Below are 19198 nucleotides of genomic sequence, written 5' to 3'. Positions count from 1 at the left end.
TTTAGATGATGTACGATAAATGAGGAAGGATATTCATTCTTATTAAATTTACCCTACCCAAAAGAGAGACGGGGAGGTGTTCCCATATTTTAAGTTCATGTTTTAGATCGGAAAGCTTTTTGGCAAGCTTAAAGGAACAGTCCACCATATTTCCATAATGAAATATGCTCTTATCTGAATTGAGACGAGCTGCTCCGTACCTATCCGAGCTTTGCGCGACCTCCCAGTCAGTCAGACGCGCTGTCACTCCTGTTAGCAATGTAGCTAGGCTCAGTATGGCCAACGGTATTTTTTGGGGCTGTAGTTAGACGCGACCAAACTCTTCCGCGTTTTTCCTGTTTACATAGGTTTATATGACCAGTGATATGAAACAAGTTCAGTTACACAAATTGAAACGTAGCGATTTTCTATGCTATGGAAAGTCCGCACTATAATGACAGGCGTACTAACACCTTCTGCGCGCTTCGGCAGCGCATTGATATCTGAGCTCCGTATCAATGTGCTGTAGAAGCGCGCAGAAGGTGTTAGTACGCCTGTCATTATAGTGCGGACTTTCCATAGCATAGAAAATCGCTACGTTTCAATTTGTGTAACTGAACTTGTTTCATATCACTGGTCATATAAACCTATGTAAACAGGAAAAACGCGGAAGAGTTTGGTCGCGTCTAACTACAGCCCCAAAAAATACCGTTGGCCATACTGAGCCTAGCTACATTGCTAACAGGAGTGACAGCGCGTCTGACTGACTGGGAGGTCGCGCAAAGCTCGGATAGGTACGGAGCAGCTCGTCTCAATTCAGATAAGAGCATATTTCATTATGGAAATACGGTGGACTGTTCCTTTAAGATCCGCAGTGATATGGATACCCAAGTATCTGAAACACTCTGCTGCAAATTGAACAGGGAACGTAATCACCCATAATACATTAAGAGAGCCATTCAGAGGCTAGGCTAATGATAAATGTATTTTTAGCTGGAGACTTTACTATATTGTGTGAGACATTTCCTTATGGCTGGATAGACTCTTCTGGGTGGGTCATGTATAACAAAACATCTGCAGACAGTGAAATTTAAATGAGCTACCTCTCCCACACTGTTGCCAAATATGATGTGGCAACATCTAATTGATTCTGCCAATGATTCAATAGTCAGGAAATAGAGCAGGGGTCAAAGTGACCATCCCTGTCTATTTCTTCAACCTATCTGAAATTTTCAGAGACTAAACCATTAGAATTGATTGTAACATAAGGGGCTGAATATAATTTAACTAAATGAATAAAATTGGTTCCCAAATGAAGGCGCTTTTTTCTTTTTTCTTTTTTTTTTTAAGACTGCCAAAGAAATATGCCCATTCAGTCTTGTCAAATGCCTTATCTGCATCAAGAGACAATGAAGGCATGGGGCGTCGTGGCTCGGGTGGTTAAGGCGCCGTGCCGTGAATGCGGGCGACCCGGGTTCGATTCCGGCCCGAGGTCATTTCCCGATCCCTTCCCGTCTCTCTCTCCCGCTCGTTTCCTGTCTCTGCACTGTCCTATCCAATAAAGGTGCAAAAAGCCCAAAAAAATATCTTTAAAAAAAAAAAAAAGAGACAATGAAGGCAAAGTCTAAATCTCTTCTCAGTGTCTATAATATTTAGCAATCTATGTACTTTATCACAACTGTCTCGCATTCTTATGAGCCTGGCTTGGTCTGGTTGAATAAGTTTAGGCAAAATGACTTCCAATCTCCATGGCTAAACCTTGGAAAAGTCATATGAAGTTGTACGTTTTGATAAATTGTTGCTTGGATTTAAGGATTTAAGGTGTCCTGCACTTCTCTGTGGAAATGTAATTGTCCCAATGAAGTCAGTGTTTTCATTTAACAGTTAACCAATTCTGTTATTCTCCAACACAATCAACAAATGTTTAAATGATCTAAATAAAATATAAAAACATTAACTAGAAATTTAGCTAACAGAACAGTATTTTCATCCCACTGATGTGAAGAGACCAGACCAGTGAATTAGAGTGACATGACACTGAGGTGTGTGGGGTGTGTGTCTCTCTCTCTCTCACACACACACACACACACACACACACACACACCCCTTATTTTTCTCGACTGGAAAAGGGTGGCTTTCCCTCTCCAGGTTGGTGGAGGAGTTTAAGTATCTCAGGATCTTGTTCACGAGTGAGGGAAGGCTGGAGCGTGAGATCGACAGGCGGATTGGTGCAGCCTCCGCAGTGATGCGGTCGCTTTACCGGTCTGTTATGGTGAAGAAGGAGCTGAGCCAAAAGGCGATGCTCTTGATTTACCGGTCGATCTACGTTCCGACTCTCACCTATGATCATGAGCTTTAGGTAATGACCGAAAGAACAAGATCGCGGATAGAAGTGGCCGAAATGAGTTTCCTTCGCAGGGTGGCTGGGCGCTCCCTTAGAGAGAGGGTGAGAAGCACAATCACTTGGGAGGAGCTCGGAGTAGAGCTGCTGCTCCTCCACATCAAGAGGAATCAGCTGAGGTGGCTTGGGCATCTCTTTCGAATGCCTCCTGGACCAGGAGCGATTTCTCAGAGACAACAAGGGAAGCCGAGCTTCCCCTAAAATTCTCACCCCAAACTGTGGCGTCTACGACGTTGAATTCTCATTAAAACAATAACTTGCATAACATAATATATGCCCAGGATTGTATTTATGTTCATAACTATCCTGTAACTTATTTGAGTGATGTCTGACGAACTTGCAGTTCGCTACGAGAATCACCTTTGTTGCCAGGCTGTAACCTTTCTTATTTCAATGGGCTCTATGGACTGGCAGCAGTGTTGTCAGATTGGGCAGTTTTAAGTGCATTTTGGCGGGTTTTGAACATATTTTGGGATGGAAACGTCAGCAGTATCTGGCAACACTGACTGGCAGCCGGGTATCCGTTGCAGTCTACGAGACGGCTCTGAACAGCCAATTTCGGCTAGTTGTTATTGGTTAAAATCAACAAAATCGTCACTTCCAGGGAAGCCGGGCTTCTCTGGGACTAAACGAGACAGTGGGAGGGGCAAGAAGCCGGGCTGATAAAGGATTATTGGAGGTAGTGTTTGAAAGACATGAGGAGGGCGGTACTTCGGCGAGGAACACGGAAGCATGATCAGTCCCTAGCGGATGTCGCGAAAGTGTAGTCGTGTGCCAAAGTGCTGTCCGAATTTCTTTTCTTATAAACGTTTCTTCTCATTGATGTCTCTGTACATTACTCTGTAAATAAATGTAAATATTACTCGTTGTGCTCCGTTAACTTTCATCCATTCTATCAGTTTGATCATTTGTGAATTCACTCGTTTATTTCATTTGCAGTTCAATCTGGTTGTAGGCTAGCTTGAGCCTTATTGGGATCTGCAGTGCTAGCTGCTAACAGAAATTGGTGAAGTCTCTGGAAAGCACAACCAGCTGGTATGACAGGGTCACAGACCATTTTCTGGAAAAGGAGCGGAGGGCAGAATTTGTGTATAAATAGTGTTCATGTTCATGAATCTGAAGTGTGTATATTGTTCAGTAATGTTAAGAGAATGGTGGGCTCTGTGTTATAGGTTATACCTGGGTATAATATTCAAGGTTCTGTGTGTTGCATAGCCTACCTGGTTATGAATTTCCAGACTGTGTTGCAGAAGATGTTCAAGGATGTGTTGCACAGCTGGCTGTTGTGTTAAAGACTCTGTGTTGCATATCAGGGTATGATGTTCAAGGCTCTTTGTTGAATAGCCAGTGATTTTTGGATGTTTGATATTTTTGATTAAGGATATGAGGCACTAGCCTGGCAAGCCAGACTATAACATGAAATGTACAAGCAAAAATACTTTCTGCCACTAGGTAGGGTTGTCTAGTTCACTATGCTAATGGGGCACACCTTTCTATGCTTTGATATCCGGAACTACAGGTTTTACGATGAATGCGTAAAATGGGCTTCCCCTGTTTTAAAAACCAGTAGCCGCCACTGTCCTGGACGCCTCCCTGGGGAGGTGTTCCAGGCATCCCCCCCCAGGAGGAGGCCCCGGGGAAGACCCAGGACACGCTGGAGGGACTATGTCTCTCGGCTGGCCTGGGAACGCCTTGGTGTTCTTCCCGAGGTGTCTGGGGAGAAGGAAGTTTGGGCTTCCATGCTCAGACTGCTGCCTCCGCAAACCAGCTCTGGATAAGCGGATGAAGATGATAGATAATTTATTAATATAATTTTTTTTTTTTTTTTTTTTTAAACCTGAGGTGGTGATGGACACCGTGTCTACTAATCAAAGTGGTCACATGATTTGAGATTTTAATTGTAAAAGGAAACACATTTCAGTTCAGGAAAACCTGTAGTTTTTAAAATTTTCTATCACAGAAAGTGTCAAACTTGAAGGTTTTCTGAGGCCACCACACACACATGCAAGTTTGGTATTTTTTCTTATACTTGCCTTTTTTCTATTCTATAGCGGTTTAGAACGGACTTTGCTGAGGGGAAGATAACTGGAAGAGTGAGTATCGTCAGCCTTTTGTATGCAAGTAAACATTTTCCTTCCAGTTTAGCTCTTGTATCGACAAACACTGATTTGTGGGTGAGTAGCTAGATGGATGAGATGGTTATGAGTCATGCCACCTTTCATCCATGTTTTGTATAAATATTTGACACACATTTGGTTACATAGGTAAAGGCAAAATCCTACACTGCTTAATTAGTTTTTTGTAGGTTTTCATCGATACTTTGTATACAATTCAACGATATAAACAATTGTCAGAGGGAGCACTGTCTTCTAGCTCAATGTAAAGTTCGGGTTTTGATATTAAGATTTTAGTTACACAGACATGACTGATCAGACCTGTGTTTACTGATTTAGATTGTTCTATTCAGAGTAGGTTGTGAGATTTTGATGGTTCACATTGGAATGTTTGCTTTATCAGCGTTATAACTGCTACAAGCAGCACTGGAGTGACACACGGAAGACAGTGGGGTTAGAGGTCACTCCGGGGGGTATTGACCAGATCGACCTCCACACCAACCGGGTCATCTGTTCCTATGATTACCGTTGCGTTGAAGGCTTTGCAGAAGTTTCAGACTACCAAGGAGGTTTTTGTATCCTCTATGGAGGCTTCAGCAGACTGGTAAGTGTGTTGTATACATCACTGTGCTCAACCTGGCCATTCCTTAAGGTTAACATTAAAGAATGTGTTCCATCAGTTTGTCCCCCCCCCCCCCCCCCCACACACACACACACAATCTTTCTTTGCTGTAATAAATATTTACTGATTCAAATCTGTCCATCGTCAAACAGTGTGATTAGCATTATTTGCAACCTGCTTAAAAATTGTAGTTTGGAAATGCATGCACATTAGGGGTTGCATAGATTATTTGATCGATACAATCACTCGTGGCTGCTGTGGGGATCTTGATTAGATAGTGGAGAAAAACCGCAAGCAAGTGCTATGCTAAATATCCTTTGCTAGACTATGATGGAAAAAGTCTTTTCTTTAATGAAACATTTGCCACTTAAAGAGTCTGTCACACCTCTACACTTCCTAGAAAGTAATATTAAAGTTGTTTATCAGCAGCAGACAGTCTAATAAAATGGCACAGAAATTGATATTCTTCAGTGACTACCGTGATACTACTAGGATGAGTTGCATGGTCACCCCGCCATGTTGCTAATATCATGGCCTCTTGATTGAAATTAAATGAATCTTAATGTTTGTTTTTATATGAGAGTGAGTAGCTTAATAACCATGCTATAAAACGGCTTAGAAAAGGGATTTATTATGTTTTGACTTTCAGGGAAAAACTAGATTTTTAATAAAAGTGCTAAAACATTTAACACGTTACATTCACAGTGACGTGGAATTAAGAACAATTGTGCAAAAGTTGTCATCTTGCTAAATACGAAGGAAAAACTTATAATAAACAGCACATGCAAAGGTTGTTATACAATAGACAAGTTTTATAAACAATGGGTTTCTTTTTAATAATTTATTCCATCGAAACATGTATACATGATGTCATTGTGGCACATAACACTCGCCCCTTCAGAAAATTATTGTAAAACTCAAAACTGAGGTTTCCATCCTAAAATTGAATATTTAATAAGCTTACTGCGTATACAAGGCATGGCTGGATGACTGGAAAGATATTGACCATTGAAAGAGATGGCTCAGTAGCAACAACTAAGCAAGCCGAGAGTGTATTTCCAAGAGAGGAAAATGCGCTTGACCACAACACAGCAGTTCATTTATGGCCCTTTTCCACTACCCTTTTTCAGCTCACTTCAGCCCAACACGGCTCGCGTTTCAACTACCTCAGAGCAGCATGACTCGGCTCGCTTCAGCCCTACTCAGCACCCAAAACTCGCACGGTTTTGGAGTAGGGCTGAAGCGAGCCAAACCGAGCCGAGTGGAGCTAGGGGCGTGAGGAGACACTCCCCTGTGCACTGATTGGTGAGGAGGAGTGTCCTCACACGCCCCGCGAGCACGCTGGGAACTGTAAACACCGTAAACCCGGAAGAAGAATAATTACGAGAATTTCTGAAGCCTTATGCGCCTCGCCTCATCTATACGCTCTTGCCAGTATCTGTTGGCGTTGTCGGTGACAACAAGCCACAGCACCAAGACCAGCAACACTAACGATAACGTCCTCCATGTTTATTGTTTACTATCCAGGTCGTGAGACTACCGCTTAAAAGGTCACTGTCACTGTTTGCGCCACCTAACGACATCACGTGATGTCCACCCACTTTCGCTAACTCCACCCAATGTGTCCACCCACTTCCAGCCAGCACGGTTCAGCGCGGTTGTAGTCGAAATGCAACTCCAACAGCCCCGCTCAGCTCGACTCAGCCCAACTCAGCACGGCTCAGCCCAACTCAGCCGCGCTGGTAGTGGAAAAGCGGCAATAGCTGACCTTGCAACAAAGAGAAGTACAGTAACAAAAGGGAAGGCCATTGCAGGAGATGATCCCATGTATGACTTGTACATTTTGAAGGCCACATCTGAGAGGGTGGAAGAACTTGAAACTGACTACACTGATGACTACGAATTTACAGCATTAAAGTGCCAGAAAGTTCTTAGGGGTAACCTCTACGTGAGAGACAACACGCATAACGTGACCTTTACTTTTGGCAAAAAGCATACTGCTGTTGTCTATGCCAACACAGTCTGCCACATCTGTGGTGAGCTGACTGTTAAGAAAAGGGGTAGAAAAACTATTTTTAAACTACCTTTTAAGAGAAAATGAAGAAATAATAGCTTCTCTAAAACTTAACAAAAAAAAACTATGGGTGGTAGAAATGGACAACTGGACTTGCTTGAAGATTCTTGAAAACGTTTCACCTCTCGTCCAAAAGGCTTCCTCAGTTCTGTCTGACTAATAGGGAGTATCAGATATTTATCCTCTCCTGGATCAGAATCCTGATGACCAGCTCATCTAAAGTGTCATTGAGGCATCATGTTGGTGTGGGTCACTGGAGGCTGGGTGTGAACGGCAAGTCATTAGGGTGATCAAAGGATTGCCCGTTAGGGTGATCAATGGCAATCTGACTCTCTCTATCCTCCTGTGAGTCACCGAAAACAGCTGGGTCCTGGTGACTCACAGGAGGACAGAGAGAGTCAGATTGCCATTGATCACCCTAACGGGCAATCCTTTGATCACCCTAATGACTTGCCGTTCACACCCAGCCTCCAGTGACCCACACCAACATGATGCCTCAGTGACTACGTTTACATGCACATCCAAATCGAGCTGCTGTCGGTAATCGAGCGGAAGGTCCCAGCAGGGGTGCCAGAGAAATCCAATCCTACATGCACAGTGTTTAAATCGAGCTATTGTTATGAGGTGCATTGTGCACCCGAGCCACAGGTGGCGCTACACGCCCCATCGTGTTGGTACACTTCCGGTTGTCGTCATGAAGAAGAGCTATTCAAGAGTATAAACAAAGTGACTACAGGCGGAAATTAGCATGCACTGCTATAACCTGGTACAGACATCTGTCCTGACCACAAGGATAATGTTTAATTTGTGCACTGTCCCTTTTAAAAATAAAATAAACTCTAAGAAGAGTGTTTGTAGTTTGTATGTACGAACAGAAGTGTTCCTAATAAAGTGGGCGGCTAAGGTGAAGTGTCATGCCGACCGAGGCTGTTTTTTCGACACAATTCAGTTATGCAACAGCTGTACAGATGTATTTGGTGATACAGTAAGTGAGCTAAATTTTAACAGTGCAAACAATGCCACAAAAAGAAAAGATTCATGCCGTTGTCATGATTCGTTGTCATGCCAACCGAGGCTGTTGTGTTTCCCTTGTGGTCTTGTCACTTCCGGAAGGGGCGGCGCTGAAGTAAGTAGCTCGAATACGTAGCTCAATAGGGTTGACATGCACTAACTAGCTCGGCAGAAATCGCATAATCTAGGTCGTGTAGCTCGATTCCAAGAAATCAAGTTCGGTTCAATTTCAGCCGAATTAAGGTGTATACATGGCATTTTGAACTTCGATTTCAGTCGAGCAACGGCAGAAATTCGATTCTCTCTATGTGCATGTAAACGTAGTGAGTGACACTTTAGATGAGCTGGTCATCAGAATTCTGATTCTGATCCAGGAGAGGATAAATATCTGATACTCCCTATTAGTCAGACAGAACTGAGGAAGCCTTTTGGACGAGAGGTGAAACGTTTTCAAGAATCTTCAAGCAAGTCCAGTTGCCCATTTCTACCACCCACAGTTTACTATGACCTGGATGATTGAGAATCTTCACAGACATGTTAACAAGAAAAACTAATTAATGTGTCTGTGTACGCACAACTTTTTTTTTTTTTTTTTTTTTTTTACTGTTGTATAAAATTTACAGAATCTGCCCTGCTTGCAAAGCATTATGGGTAAATTTTTTTTTTCTGTAATTAGCCAGATATTGCAAATATAATTTTTCCAAAAGAAATGTTAATTACATGTAATTCCTCAATAAGAAAAGCAGAAATGAAGAGTATTGTTTGCCCTGTGTAACACAATGTTGGGATGGTTGTGCAACTCATCTAGTCCATTATTTTATTTTAGGCAACTAGTACAAATTAATATTCGTGCAACCCCTAATATGCACACGCGCGCACGCGCTCACACTGTGCATTTGTCGAAATAATATATACTTTGCACACATTAGCCATATTTAGCCTATTAAACAGTCCTAATGCTGCATCTTGAATGTATATTGAATAGGTTGTATGTTGCATGTTCTGTTTGATTTTTCTCCAGTCAGGTTCCTGTGTGGTTTTGTATATTTGCTGAAAAAAAAAATCTCATGTTCTCTTTCCTTTAGCACCTCTTTGCATCAGAACACCGTGATGAGATAATCCGCAGTGCCATCGAGCATGCTGGAAACTTTATTGGGATCATGTTGCGCCTGAGAAAGGAACCTTTAAGCTTTGAAGACTTTGTCAGTGAGAGGCTCGGCAAGTACGGTTCAGACGAGAGCATCACGTCCCTCGCCGAGTTTGTAGTGCAAAAGATTTCACCACGACATGCGGTGAGACGCACACTTTTTTGTATTTTTAAACAGGGATGCATGAGTTTGCAAATATTTAAAACAAAGTAAAGAACATGGAAATTTCATTTTGACCAGGAAGACATTTTTTTAAGTTATTTTTCACAAGGAGCAAACTTGATCAGGTCAAGTTTATTTGTATAGCGCTTTTAACAACGTTGTTGCAAAGCAGCTTTACAGAAAATTAACTTCATGAGCTAATTTTATCCCTAATGAGCAGTCCTGTGGTGATGAGGGAAAAACTCCCTCAGACGACATGAAGAAACCATGAGAGGAGCTAGACTCGAAAGGGAACCCATCCTCATTTGTGTGATAAGATAGCAGGATTATAAATAACTCGCTTCGATAATTGTGTCCTATATAGTCACAAACTGTGTAACCAGGAAATTCATTATAGTTTTAGCATGAAGTCTATTTTGAAGTCCTCAACTGATCACTGGTAGAAACTTGAGTCCAAAACTGTTCATGACAACTGCAGTCCTAAAGTTTGTCATGGCAATTGTAGTCCTCAGCCATCATAGCAAAACAAGAAGTGTCCAGAGCCATCTTCCAAGTGCAAATTTCTCCTGTCCATATGGGGCCATCTTCCACAGAAGCAGTGTGATGATGAGACTACAGCCAGATGTAGGGCATCAGGATGGATCAGGCAGGTCTGAAGAGCAGAAGAGGTCAGCATCACTGGAGTCTTCGGATCGACATGGAACTTAACCAAGACAGGGAGAGGGGGGAAATGAGAGAGAAAACACAGGTTGTTGGGTATGTCTGGTGCCACCTAATGGTTAAGAACAGTATGCATTTTGTGCCGAGTGCAAACGGAGACTCTGGGAAGACTATAACAGCATAACTAAAAGGGAGACCCAGAAGGTAACAGTCATGAGGAAGCTCTGGGACATAAAGCAGCCATCAACAAACCGGAGTGAATGTGCAAGAGTGAGGTGGGGAGACAGCATCCGTCCATCCCAGTTTTACCAAAACACTCGATACCTGAGGACCCTCCAGATCTACTCCTTTACCTAATAAAAATTAACAAAAGACTTGACTAAAAATGTGTTTTCAGTTTAGACTTAAACACGGAGACTGTGTCTGAGTCCCAAGCACTACTTGGAAGACTATTCCATAACTGTGGGGCTTTGTAAGAAAAGGCTCTGCCCCTTGCTGTAGCCTTCACTATATGAGGTACCAGCAGATAGCCTACCCGTTTTGAGCCAAGTAGGCATGGCGGGTCATAAAGGATCAGAATTTTGCTCAGGTACTGTGGCACGAGACTATTCAATGCTTTGTAGGTCAATAGTAGTATTTTATAATCAACGTGAAATTTGATTGGGAGCCAATGCAGTAGGGATAAGATCGGGGTGATGAGTTTCACATGAAAGACTGGAATCCATGATCACCCTGAGGTCTTTTATTGCTGCACGTGAAGAAAGGGAAAGGCCATCCTGAGTTACTATGTAATCAGAAAACCTACTTCTGGTAGGTTCTGGGTGTGGTCCAGAAACACATTCTCCATCAGGCAGAGAATGATGCCAGGCCTAAAAATCCCTCTTAAGCATTCTTCATACACACTTGTGCAGCAATAACTGCAACTACATGTATCCAGTAGCACTTTATCTGTCCTGCGCATTGGCTTGGAGGAATTTTAGTCCATTCCTCTGTATAGAACAGCTTCAGCTCTGGGATCTTGGTGGGTTTGCTTACATGAACTGCAAGCACACAATTTCTATTTGATTAAGGTTAGAACTTTGACTTGGCCATTCCAAAACATTAATTTTATCCTCCTTTAACCATTTTTCGGTTCACAGACAGACGTCTTAACATTTTCCGTTAGAGTTCACTCAAATAATATAGAATTCATTGTTCCATCAATGATGGCAAGCGGTCCTGGTCCAGATGCAGCAAAGCACAGCCAAACCATGTTTCACAGATGGGATAAGGTTCTTATGCTGGAATCCAGTGTTTTCTCCAAACATAATGCTTTTCATTTAAACCACAAAATTCTATTTTGGTCTTTTCTGTCCACAAAAGCTTTCTGGCTTGTCCATGTGATCTTTAGCAAACTGGAGTCAGGCAGCAATGTTCTTTTTGGAGAGCATTAGCTGTACTCTTGCAACCCTGCCATGCACTCCATTGTTCAGTGGACTCATGAGCATTAATATTAGCCAGTGTGAGAGCGGCTTTTAGTTGCTTCAAAGTTACTCCGAGTTCCTTTGTGACCACGCAGACTAATAACTGTCTGCCTTACTCTTGGCATAATCTTAGGCTACATCCACACGGCAATGGGATTTTTTTTTTTTTTTTTAAATATCGCGTCCACATGGGCAACGGATCAGTAAAATATCAGGTACATATGGCAACGCAACGCTTGCTGAAAACGATGCAATACACATGCCACACCTCTACGTGCGCTGTAAGACGGTCCCATCGGAGACACCAGAACAATAGTAGACGCATGCGCATAAACCCCTTCTTCTGTAGCATCAGCCACATAAAGTTTTGATTTTTAATCAGTAGCGTAAAACGAAAGACGTGGAAAGAGGAATGAATGGGGGTAGATGGAAGCCGGTACGCCAGCATTCTGATATCCTCCAGAATTCTTTAATGGTCCGGAATAAATTGAATGCTACACGTTGATGATTAGTTTGTTGTTCTACGCCCTTTTTGAGGAATGTATTGTCGGACTTAAACCAACATCTGAAGAGGTGAGATCGCTCTTTTTTTTTTTTTTTCCCCCCTATTTTTGCTGGCGGGATTGTTTTTGGAAAGCGCACGGGCGGTGCGCGGTTTGGTTATACTCAGTACTTCCGCAGTGTTTGGACTAAAGACTGCCCTAAGGGCTATTCTCTCTCTCACTTTGCACCATTACACAATAAATATTCACAGTGAAAATATTTTGTAAGCGCGTTTCATGAACCAAGTTATAGGATTTGTTGACAACTCGCATTGAGTTCATTACACTTCTACCCGGCGTGAAGCACTCAGTCATGTGGTTGTGACGTCATCGTAAACAAATCCGTTCTACTCGTCCAGACGACTTCGCAACGGCACCGTTGCCAGATTTTTTCACTCTAGAACCCGTTCTCAAAAGATTTCGTTTTGGGGCACCCAAAACGCTGGTGCCGTGTGGACGCCAGGCCGAAACAATAAACAATTTTATCAGATTCACCTGAATCCGTTGCCGTGTGGACAGGGCCTTAGTTGGTTGACCACTCCTGGGGAGGGAAACAGTGATCTTCAGTTTCCTCCTGTGGATTGGTGGAGTCCAAACTGTTTAGAGATTGATTTTGTAACCTTTTCCAGCCTCATGAGCATTAGCGGCGACTCAGAAACCTCCTTTGTTCATGAAGTGATGCATATCCACAAACATGTTGTGAAGATCAGGCTTTGAAAGATCCCTGTTCTTAAAAATAGTGTGAATGGGCACCCCATTTTATCAATCAATGGGGTGAAAAACACCTGACTCTAATTTCACACCTTCAAATTAACCGCTAACGCTAGAGGTTCATATACTGTCATTCACTGTAATATTAGGTCATTTTCCTCAATATGACCAAGTATAATAATTTTTCTCTCATCTGTTTAATTGGGTTCTCTTTATCTACTTTTAGGACTTGTGCGAAAATCTGATATTTTAAGTCAAATTTATGCAGAAATATTGAAAATTCTAAAGGGTTCGCAAACTTTCAAACTAGTGTTGTAGTACTTGAGACTAGTCTTGGTCTCAAGACCACTTTTTGAAGGTCTTGGACACGGAGGACTCTGGATTTTATTTCAAGACCACAACCATGGGGATATCACTAAATTGCCTATGCATTGTCTGATTTATTTGTTAATGTCATAACCGTGATTTGGATGTAAAACTTCCTGCTTCAAATGTAACCAATAACATGACTCATTGCTAATTAAAAATTTTGCGTTCCTGATAACAGCAGCCCCCCCCACACACACACACACGCGCGCGCGCGCGCACACCGGCTGGTCTGGTCCTGGTCTTGACTCGCTCACCCTGCTTTGGTCATACACTATTTCAAACAACACTGTATCTTGGAGTGCATCTCGACTGGATTGGACACAACACCTGAGGCAGTCTACAAGGGACAATGTAGATTCTAATTTTTAGGAGGTGCAGGTCCTTCAATGTATGCAACAGGATGCTACACATGTTTAGTCAGTTGTGATGGGAACCATCTGTTATGCAGGCCATCTAAGAAGGAGATGCCAGCAAATTAAACAAATTGTTGGGGAAAGCTCTTCTGGTTATTTAGAACAGCCTTTCTCAACCGAGGTGCCATGGCACCCTGGGGTGCCGTCTGGCTTCGTTAGGGGTGCCGTCAAAAAATTATATATTCTAACATTTTAATTCATTTTATTTATTTCAATTCCAAAAAATGATAGTTACACTCATGCATCATCAAAATTTGTCTCACGGCCCCCTTTCCCATGTCACATCACTGCTGGGGTCAGCGTATGGTCAGCGTGACTGCGTATATTTTTATATGGGGGTGCCTTGAGAATTTGCATACTTCCGAAGGGTGCCGTGACTGAAAAAAGGTTGAGAAACGCTGATTTTAGAACAATCTGGACTCATTAGAATCAGTTTTGCAGGACAGGATGCTGGCTAAACTGTTGCTCAGCATGAGTAATGTCTTTCACCCTCTCCATAAACAGTCATGCAACAGAGCGCTTTTAGCTCCAGACTGCTCGAGCCATCGTGCAGCAAAGCCTGGTTCAGGCTGTCCTTCATGCTATCAGATTGTAAAGTTCTTCCACTGTGTGTGACCTATGCAAAAACGCACCTTTTTTTTTTGTGTGTATTCTGCTGCACGGGTTATTTATTTATTCATTCATTTGTTCATTTTCTTATCGACACATTCTAATGGCAGTCACCATATCACCTGCTCTACAACCAGTTTACTCTTATAGTTGTCTTTTTGCAGAACAATGCACAAAGTTTCTCAGGTTTTCATATGGTATTTGGGGTTGCCGCCCCCCCCCCCCCCCCCCCCCCCCCCCCCCCAAAAAAAAAAAACCACTACTTTTCCTGCTAAACCTTTTTTTTTTTTTTTTTTTTTGATCAAGGGATATCCTTCAGGACTAATATTTTTCTTCTGATGTTCTTAATTATATTGGTGTAGCATAATAGTAATGAGACTTTCAGATTATACTATAATACTGGTGTATTAATATAGGCCCAATTTTGGGGGCATAAACTTTGTGCTTAATTTTTCTCAGGAGCCTGTAAAGAGGATCCTGGCCCTCACCGAGACATCTCTAGTGGAAAGAGACCCTGCCTCCTACAACATTGTCACCATCAAACCCTTTGGAGAGGTGAGCCAAGCTGTTTATAAAGGAGCATCTCTCTTCAAGAATTAATGGTTAGAATACTTAATTACTTTAAAGTTTGATGCCAAATAGCATCGAAATGTATATCTCTAGCGATATCACCAGTCTAACACAATACAAATTAAGAGTTTGGGTTTTTTTTTTTCTTTACTAAACTAAGATTGGTGGAAAAGCCACTTTCTGTTGCCCGATGGTGGTGCTAGACCAGAGAGTCATTGTGGGCATGTGGAAAACCATCATAACCAATAATCTGAAGTATTATCAGGTAATGCATGGAGAATTTTACATTCCTGTTTGTGTGGTGAGACACACATTCATCATTTCGCCATTTCAGCACTTGAATTTCTGTTTCTTTTACTGCTGTACATGAAGAAACAGAAAGGCCATCCAGCGTTACTATGTAATCAGAAAACTTACTCATAGCTGCATGCGGTCCTCATACAAGTACTTCTGTCTTGTCAGAATTCGCTAGAAGGAAGTTAATAAGCGTCCAGTGTCTAATGTACTTTACACACACCTCAATTTTATTAAGCTGGTGTCTCTCATCTGGCTTTGCTGAAACATACAACTGTGGGTCATCAGCATAACAGTGGAACCTAATAACATGTCTACGAATAATATTACATTGTGTGTGTATGTATAGATAGATAGATAGATGGATGGATGGATAGTAGGGCTGTAACGATATGCGTATCGAAATCGCGATACGCAGAGCCACGATCCGTATTGCGATACAAGAAGGCAGAATCGCGGTACACCCTTTCAAACTTCTCAGCCCAAAAACAGAGGCGCTTCCAAACTTCAATTTATGAATACTTTTTATTTAAATTACATTTTAAACTTACTTAAATTACTTTTTTTTTCTTTTTTTTTTATATCTATTAGTAAGTCGTTTTTTCGCCGACCTGCGACAATCTTCTGCGAGTCACGCAACGTCCACACTCGCCAATGGCAGAGCATTCATTTCTTTTAAGCGGTCACCATTCTGGTTGCGACGTGGGGAGCGAATCTGTAAACAAGCAGCTCATTGGCTGGCTAGGTGTGCCACAAGCCAATCACAATCACTTGACCGGAAAGGCATGCAGTGTTGCCAGATTGGGCAGGTTGAGAACATATTTTGGGGTGGAAAACGTTAGCAATATCTGGCAACACTGAAGGCATGTCTGCTTGGGCGGAAGCCTTCTGCAGCAGTTACATTTTGACACGCGAGCAATGTTTCACCATAAAAATTCCGTAATTTCCATCTGTTTTCCGCGATCACAGAAATTCATTGGCCCTATGAGAGTGAGACAGTGAGAGATCAAATCGTATCAAATCGTGGGTCAAAAATCGCGATACGAATTGAATCGTGAGTTGGGTGTATCGTTACAGCCCTAATGGACAGAAAGAAAGAAAGAAGCAAGCACTGGGCCTAAAACAGAACATTGCAGAACACCAAACTTTAGTGTGTGTAAAGACGTTACTGTTTAAATCAACAAACGGATAACGACTATTTAATAAAATGTGAGCCAGAAGAATGCCAACAATTTCTAGTCTATCAAGGAGATGGACTATGTATCAATGGTGTCAAAATATATGATCACTGGTGTCAAAAGCGTCACTAAGGTCAAGCAAAACAAGCAAGGAGACGCAGCCCTGATCAGTAGGGAATTTACTGCATCAGTGCTGTCTGTGTTATAAGGCCTAAATCCTGAGTGATGCGTTTCATGAATGTTGTTCCTTTGTACAACCCCAATTCCAAAAAAGTTGGGATGCTGTGTGTTTTTAAAAAAAAAAAAACGTTACGGTAAATAAATAAAATTTATGTCCTATTGTTTTGGGATAAAGGGTTGGCAGTGGGAGGGATTTTCAATGAGGAGTGAATACCCCTCCCACTGCCAACTCTTAATCCCATCAGGTCAAGTGATCAAAACGGTTTGTCACAATGGGTAAGGTAATGTGTGTGGGTTTTTTTTTTTTCTTCTTCTCCCACACATTTCAGCACAGTTCTAAAACTTCTCATCATCTCTAGCTGCTTTATCCTGTTCTACAGGGTCGCAGGCAAGCTGGAACCTATCCCAGCTGACTACGGGCGAAAGGCGGGGTACACCCTGGACAAGTCGCCAGGTCATCACAGGGCTGACACAGACACAGACAACCATTCACACTCACATTCACACCTACGGTCAATTTAGAGTCACCAGTTAACCTAACCTGCATGTCTTTGGACTGGGGGGGAAACCGGAGCACCTGGAGGAAACCCACGCGGACACGGGGAGAACATGCAAACTCCACACAGAAAGGCCCTCGCTGGTCACAGGGCTTGAACCTGGACCTTCTTGCTGTGAGGCGACAGCGCTAACCACTACACCACCGTGCCGACCCAGTTCTAAAACTTTTTTTTTTTTTAAACCACAGCGTCATTTCTCTGGTGTTTTTGACTCTTTTCAGCATGTCTTAAAATTAACTCTTGTACTATTTTACTCAGTTCAAAGCCACAGCTTACTTTGTTACACAATTACTCTGTAAATTTGCTCCAACTCCAAATTTTACACTCAAAAAAAAAAAAAGCACCGCTCATCAGCATCGCGGTTCTCAAGATTGAATTGAATCGCTGTCCTGACATTGGATGATTCAGGACAGTCAGTACGTTTACATGCACATCCAAATCGAGCTGCTGTTGGTAATCGAGCAAAGGGTCCCAGCAGGGGTGCCAGAGAAATCCAATCCTACATGCACACTGTGAAATCGAGCTATTGAGTGAGGTGCATTGTGCACCCGAGCCACAGGTGGCGCTACACGCCCCATTGTGTTGGTACACTTCCGGTTGTCGTCATGAAGAGCTATTCAAGAGTATAAACAAAGGGACTACAGGCGGAAATTAGCATGTACTGCTATAACCTGGTACAGACATCTGTCCTTACCACAAGGATAATGTTTAATTTGTACACTGTCCCTTTTAAAAATAAAATAAACTCTAAACTCTAAGAAGAGTGTTTGTAGTTTGTATGTACGAACAGAAGTGTTCCTAATAAAGTGGGCGGCTAAGGTGAAGTGTCATGCCGACTGAGGCTGATTTTTTTTTGTTTTTGTTTTTTCAACCGAGGCTGTTGTGTTTCCCGCTTGTGGTCTCGTCACTCGTCTCTTCCGGAAGGGGCAGTGCTGAAGTAAGTAGCTGGACTACGTAGCTTGATAGGGTTTACATGCACTAAGTAGCTCGGCAGAAATCGCATAATCTAGGTCGTGTAGCTCGATTGCGAGAAATCAAGTTCGGTTCAATTTCAGCCGAGCTAAGGTGTTTCCATGCCATTTAGAACTTCGATTTCAGACGAGCAACGGCAGAAATTCGATTTTCTCTGTGCATGTAAACGCACTGACTGATTCAAAGTGCGTAACTTCCATGTGCCATCAAGTTTTACCTCCAAATAGCCAAAACGATGGCTAACCTATTTACCCTGTTTACGGTGGGTGTTCCCACCCCGAAAGAGAAACAAACCGAAAGTGTGAAAGTGATTTTTATCATGTAGTCACCATGTGAATAGTCTTTTATGAATGCATAAGTGTGTGCTCAGCGCTCTGACTCCTGTGTGACTGAGTAAGGTGTGGGGTGGGTGGTTTTTTTTTTTTTTCGGTCACAGAATATCAATCATGTTTTGAGACCTGTGATCTGTCGCTAGTGACAAATTGCTGTCACAAATGTCCACATATGAAGCAATTTCACTTGCGTTAAAAATTTGCACGACCAAGGGACGGAGAATCTCCCGTGTGCACCGGACTTTACAGAAGAACAACCGAGCAATTAGACATAAAATAACAAGTGGGTTTATTCTACAAAATGCAGACATGCAATATACAGCAAAATAGAAATGAGAGCTTACAGAGTTGCGGGCATAGAATGTGTGATGGAAAATGCGTCTCTGCATGATGGTAAATGCCTCTTTTACATTCAGTGCGTTTACATGCACATAGAGAGAATCGAATTTCTGCCGTTGCTCGACTGAAATCGAAGTTCAAAATGCCATGCATACACCTTTAATTCGGCTGAAATTGAACTGAACTTGATTTCTCGGAATCGAGCTACACGACCTAGATTATGCGATTTCTGCCGAGCTACTTAGTGCATGTAAACCCTATTAAGCTACGTAGTCGAGCTACTTACTTCAGCACTGCCCCTTCTGGAAGTGACGAGTGACGAGACCACAAGCGGGAAACACAACAGCCTCGGTCGGCATGACAACGACATGAATCTTTTCTTTTTGTGGCATTGTTTGCACTGTTAAAATTTAGCTCACTTACTGTATCACCAAATACATCTGTACAGCTGTTGCATAGCTGTGAATTGTGTACATAAACAAGTCCTTGTATTTGTGT

General features: G+C 42.4%; 1 protein-coding gene across 4 annotated transcripts in view; it reads left to right on the top strand.

Annotated features, from left to right (window-relative positions):
- Positions 1-19198, top strand: part of LOC132867272 (dnaJ homolog subfamily C member 13-like) — a 152885-nt gene that overhangs the window by 39771 nt on the left and 93916 nt on the right. For 2 of the 4 annotated variants that reach the window (XM_060900072.1, XM_060900071.1), the window contains exons 5-8: positions 4432-4473; positions 4898-5098; positions 9287-9493; positions 14738-14833. In XM_060900072.1, coding sequence (XP_060756055.1) covers positions 4432-4473; positions 4898-5098; positions 9287-9493; positions 14738-14833 — 546 coding nt within the window. Of the gene's footprint in view, positions 1-4431; positions 4474-4897; positions 5099-9286; positions 9494-14737; positions 14881-19198 lie in introns of those variants that run through there. The other 2 variants (XM_060900074.1, XM_060900073.1) reach the window with 2 other exon arrangements.

This window comes from Neoarius graeffei, chromosome 19, assembly GCF_027579695.1.
Source record: "Neoarius graeffei isolate fNeoGra1 chromosome 19, fNeoGra1.pri, whole genome shotgun sequence".
Taxonomy (NCBI): Eukaryota; Metazoa; Chordata; class Actinopteri; order Siluriformes; family Ariidae; genus Neoarius; species Neoarius graeffei.
The sequence above is the reverse complement of the archived record's forward strand: the minus strand, read 5'-3'. Positions and strand labels throughout refer to the sequence as shown.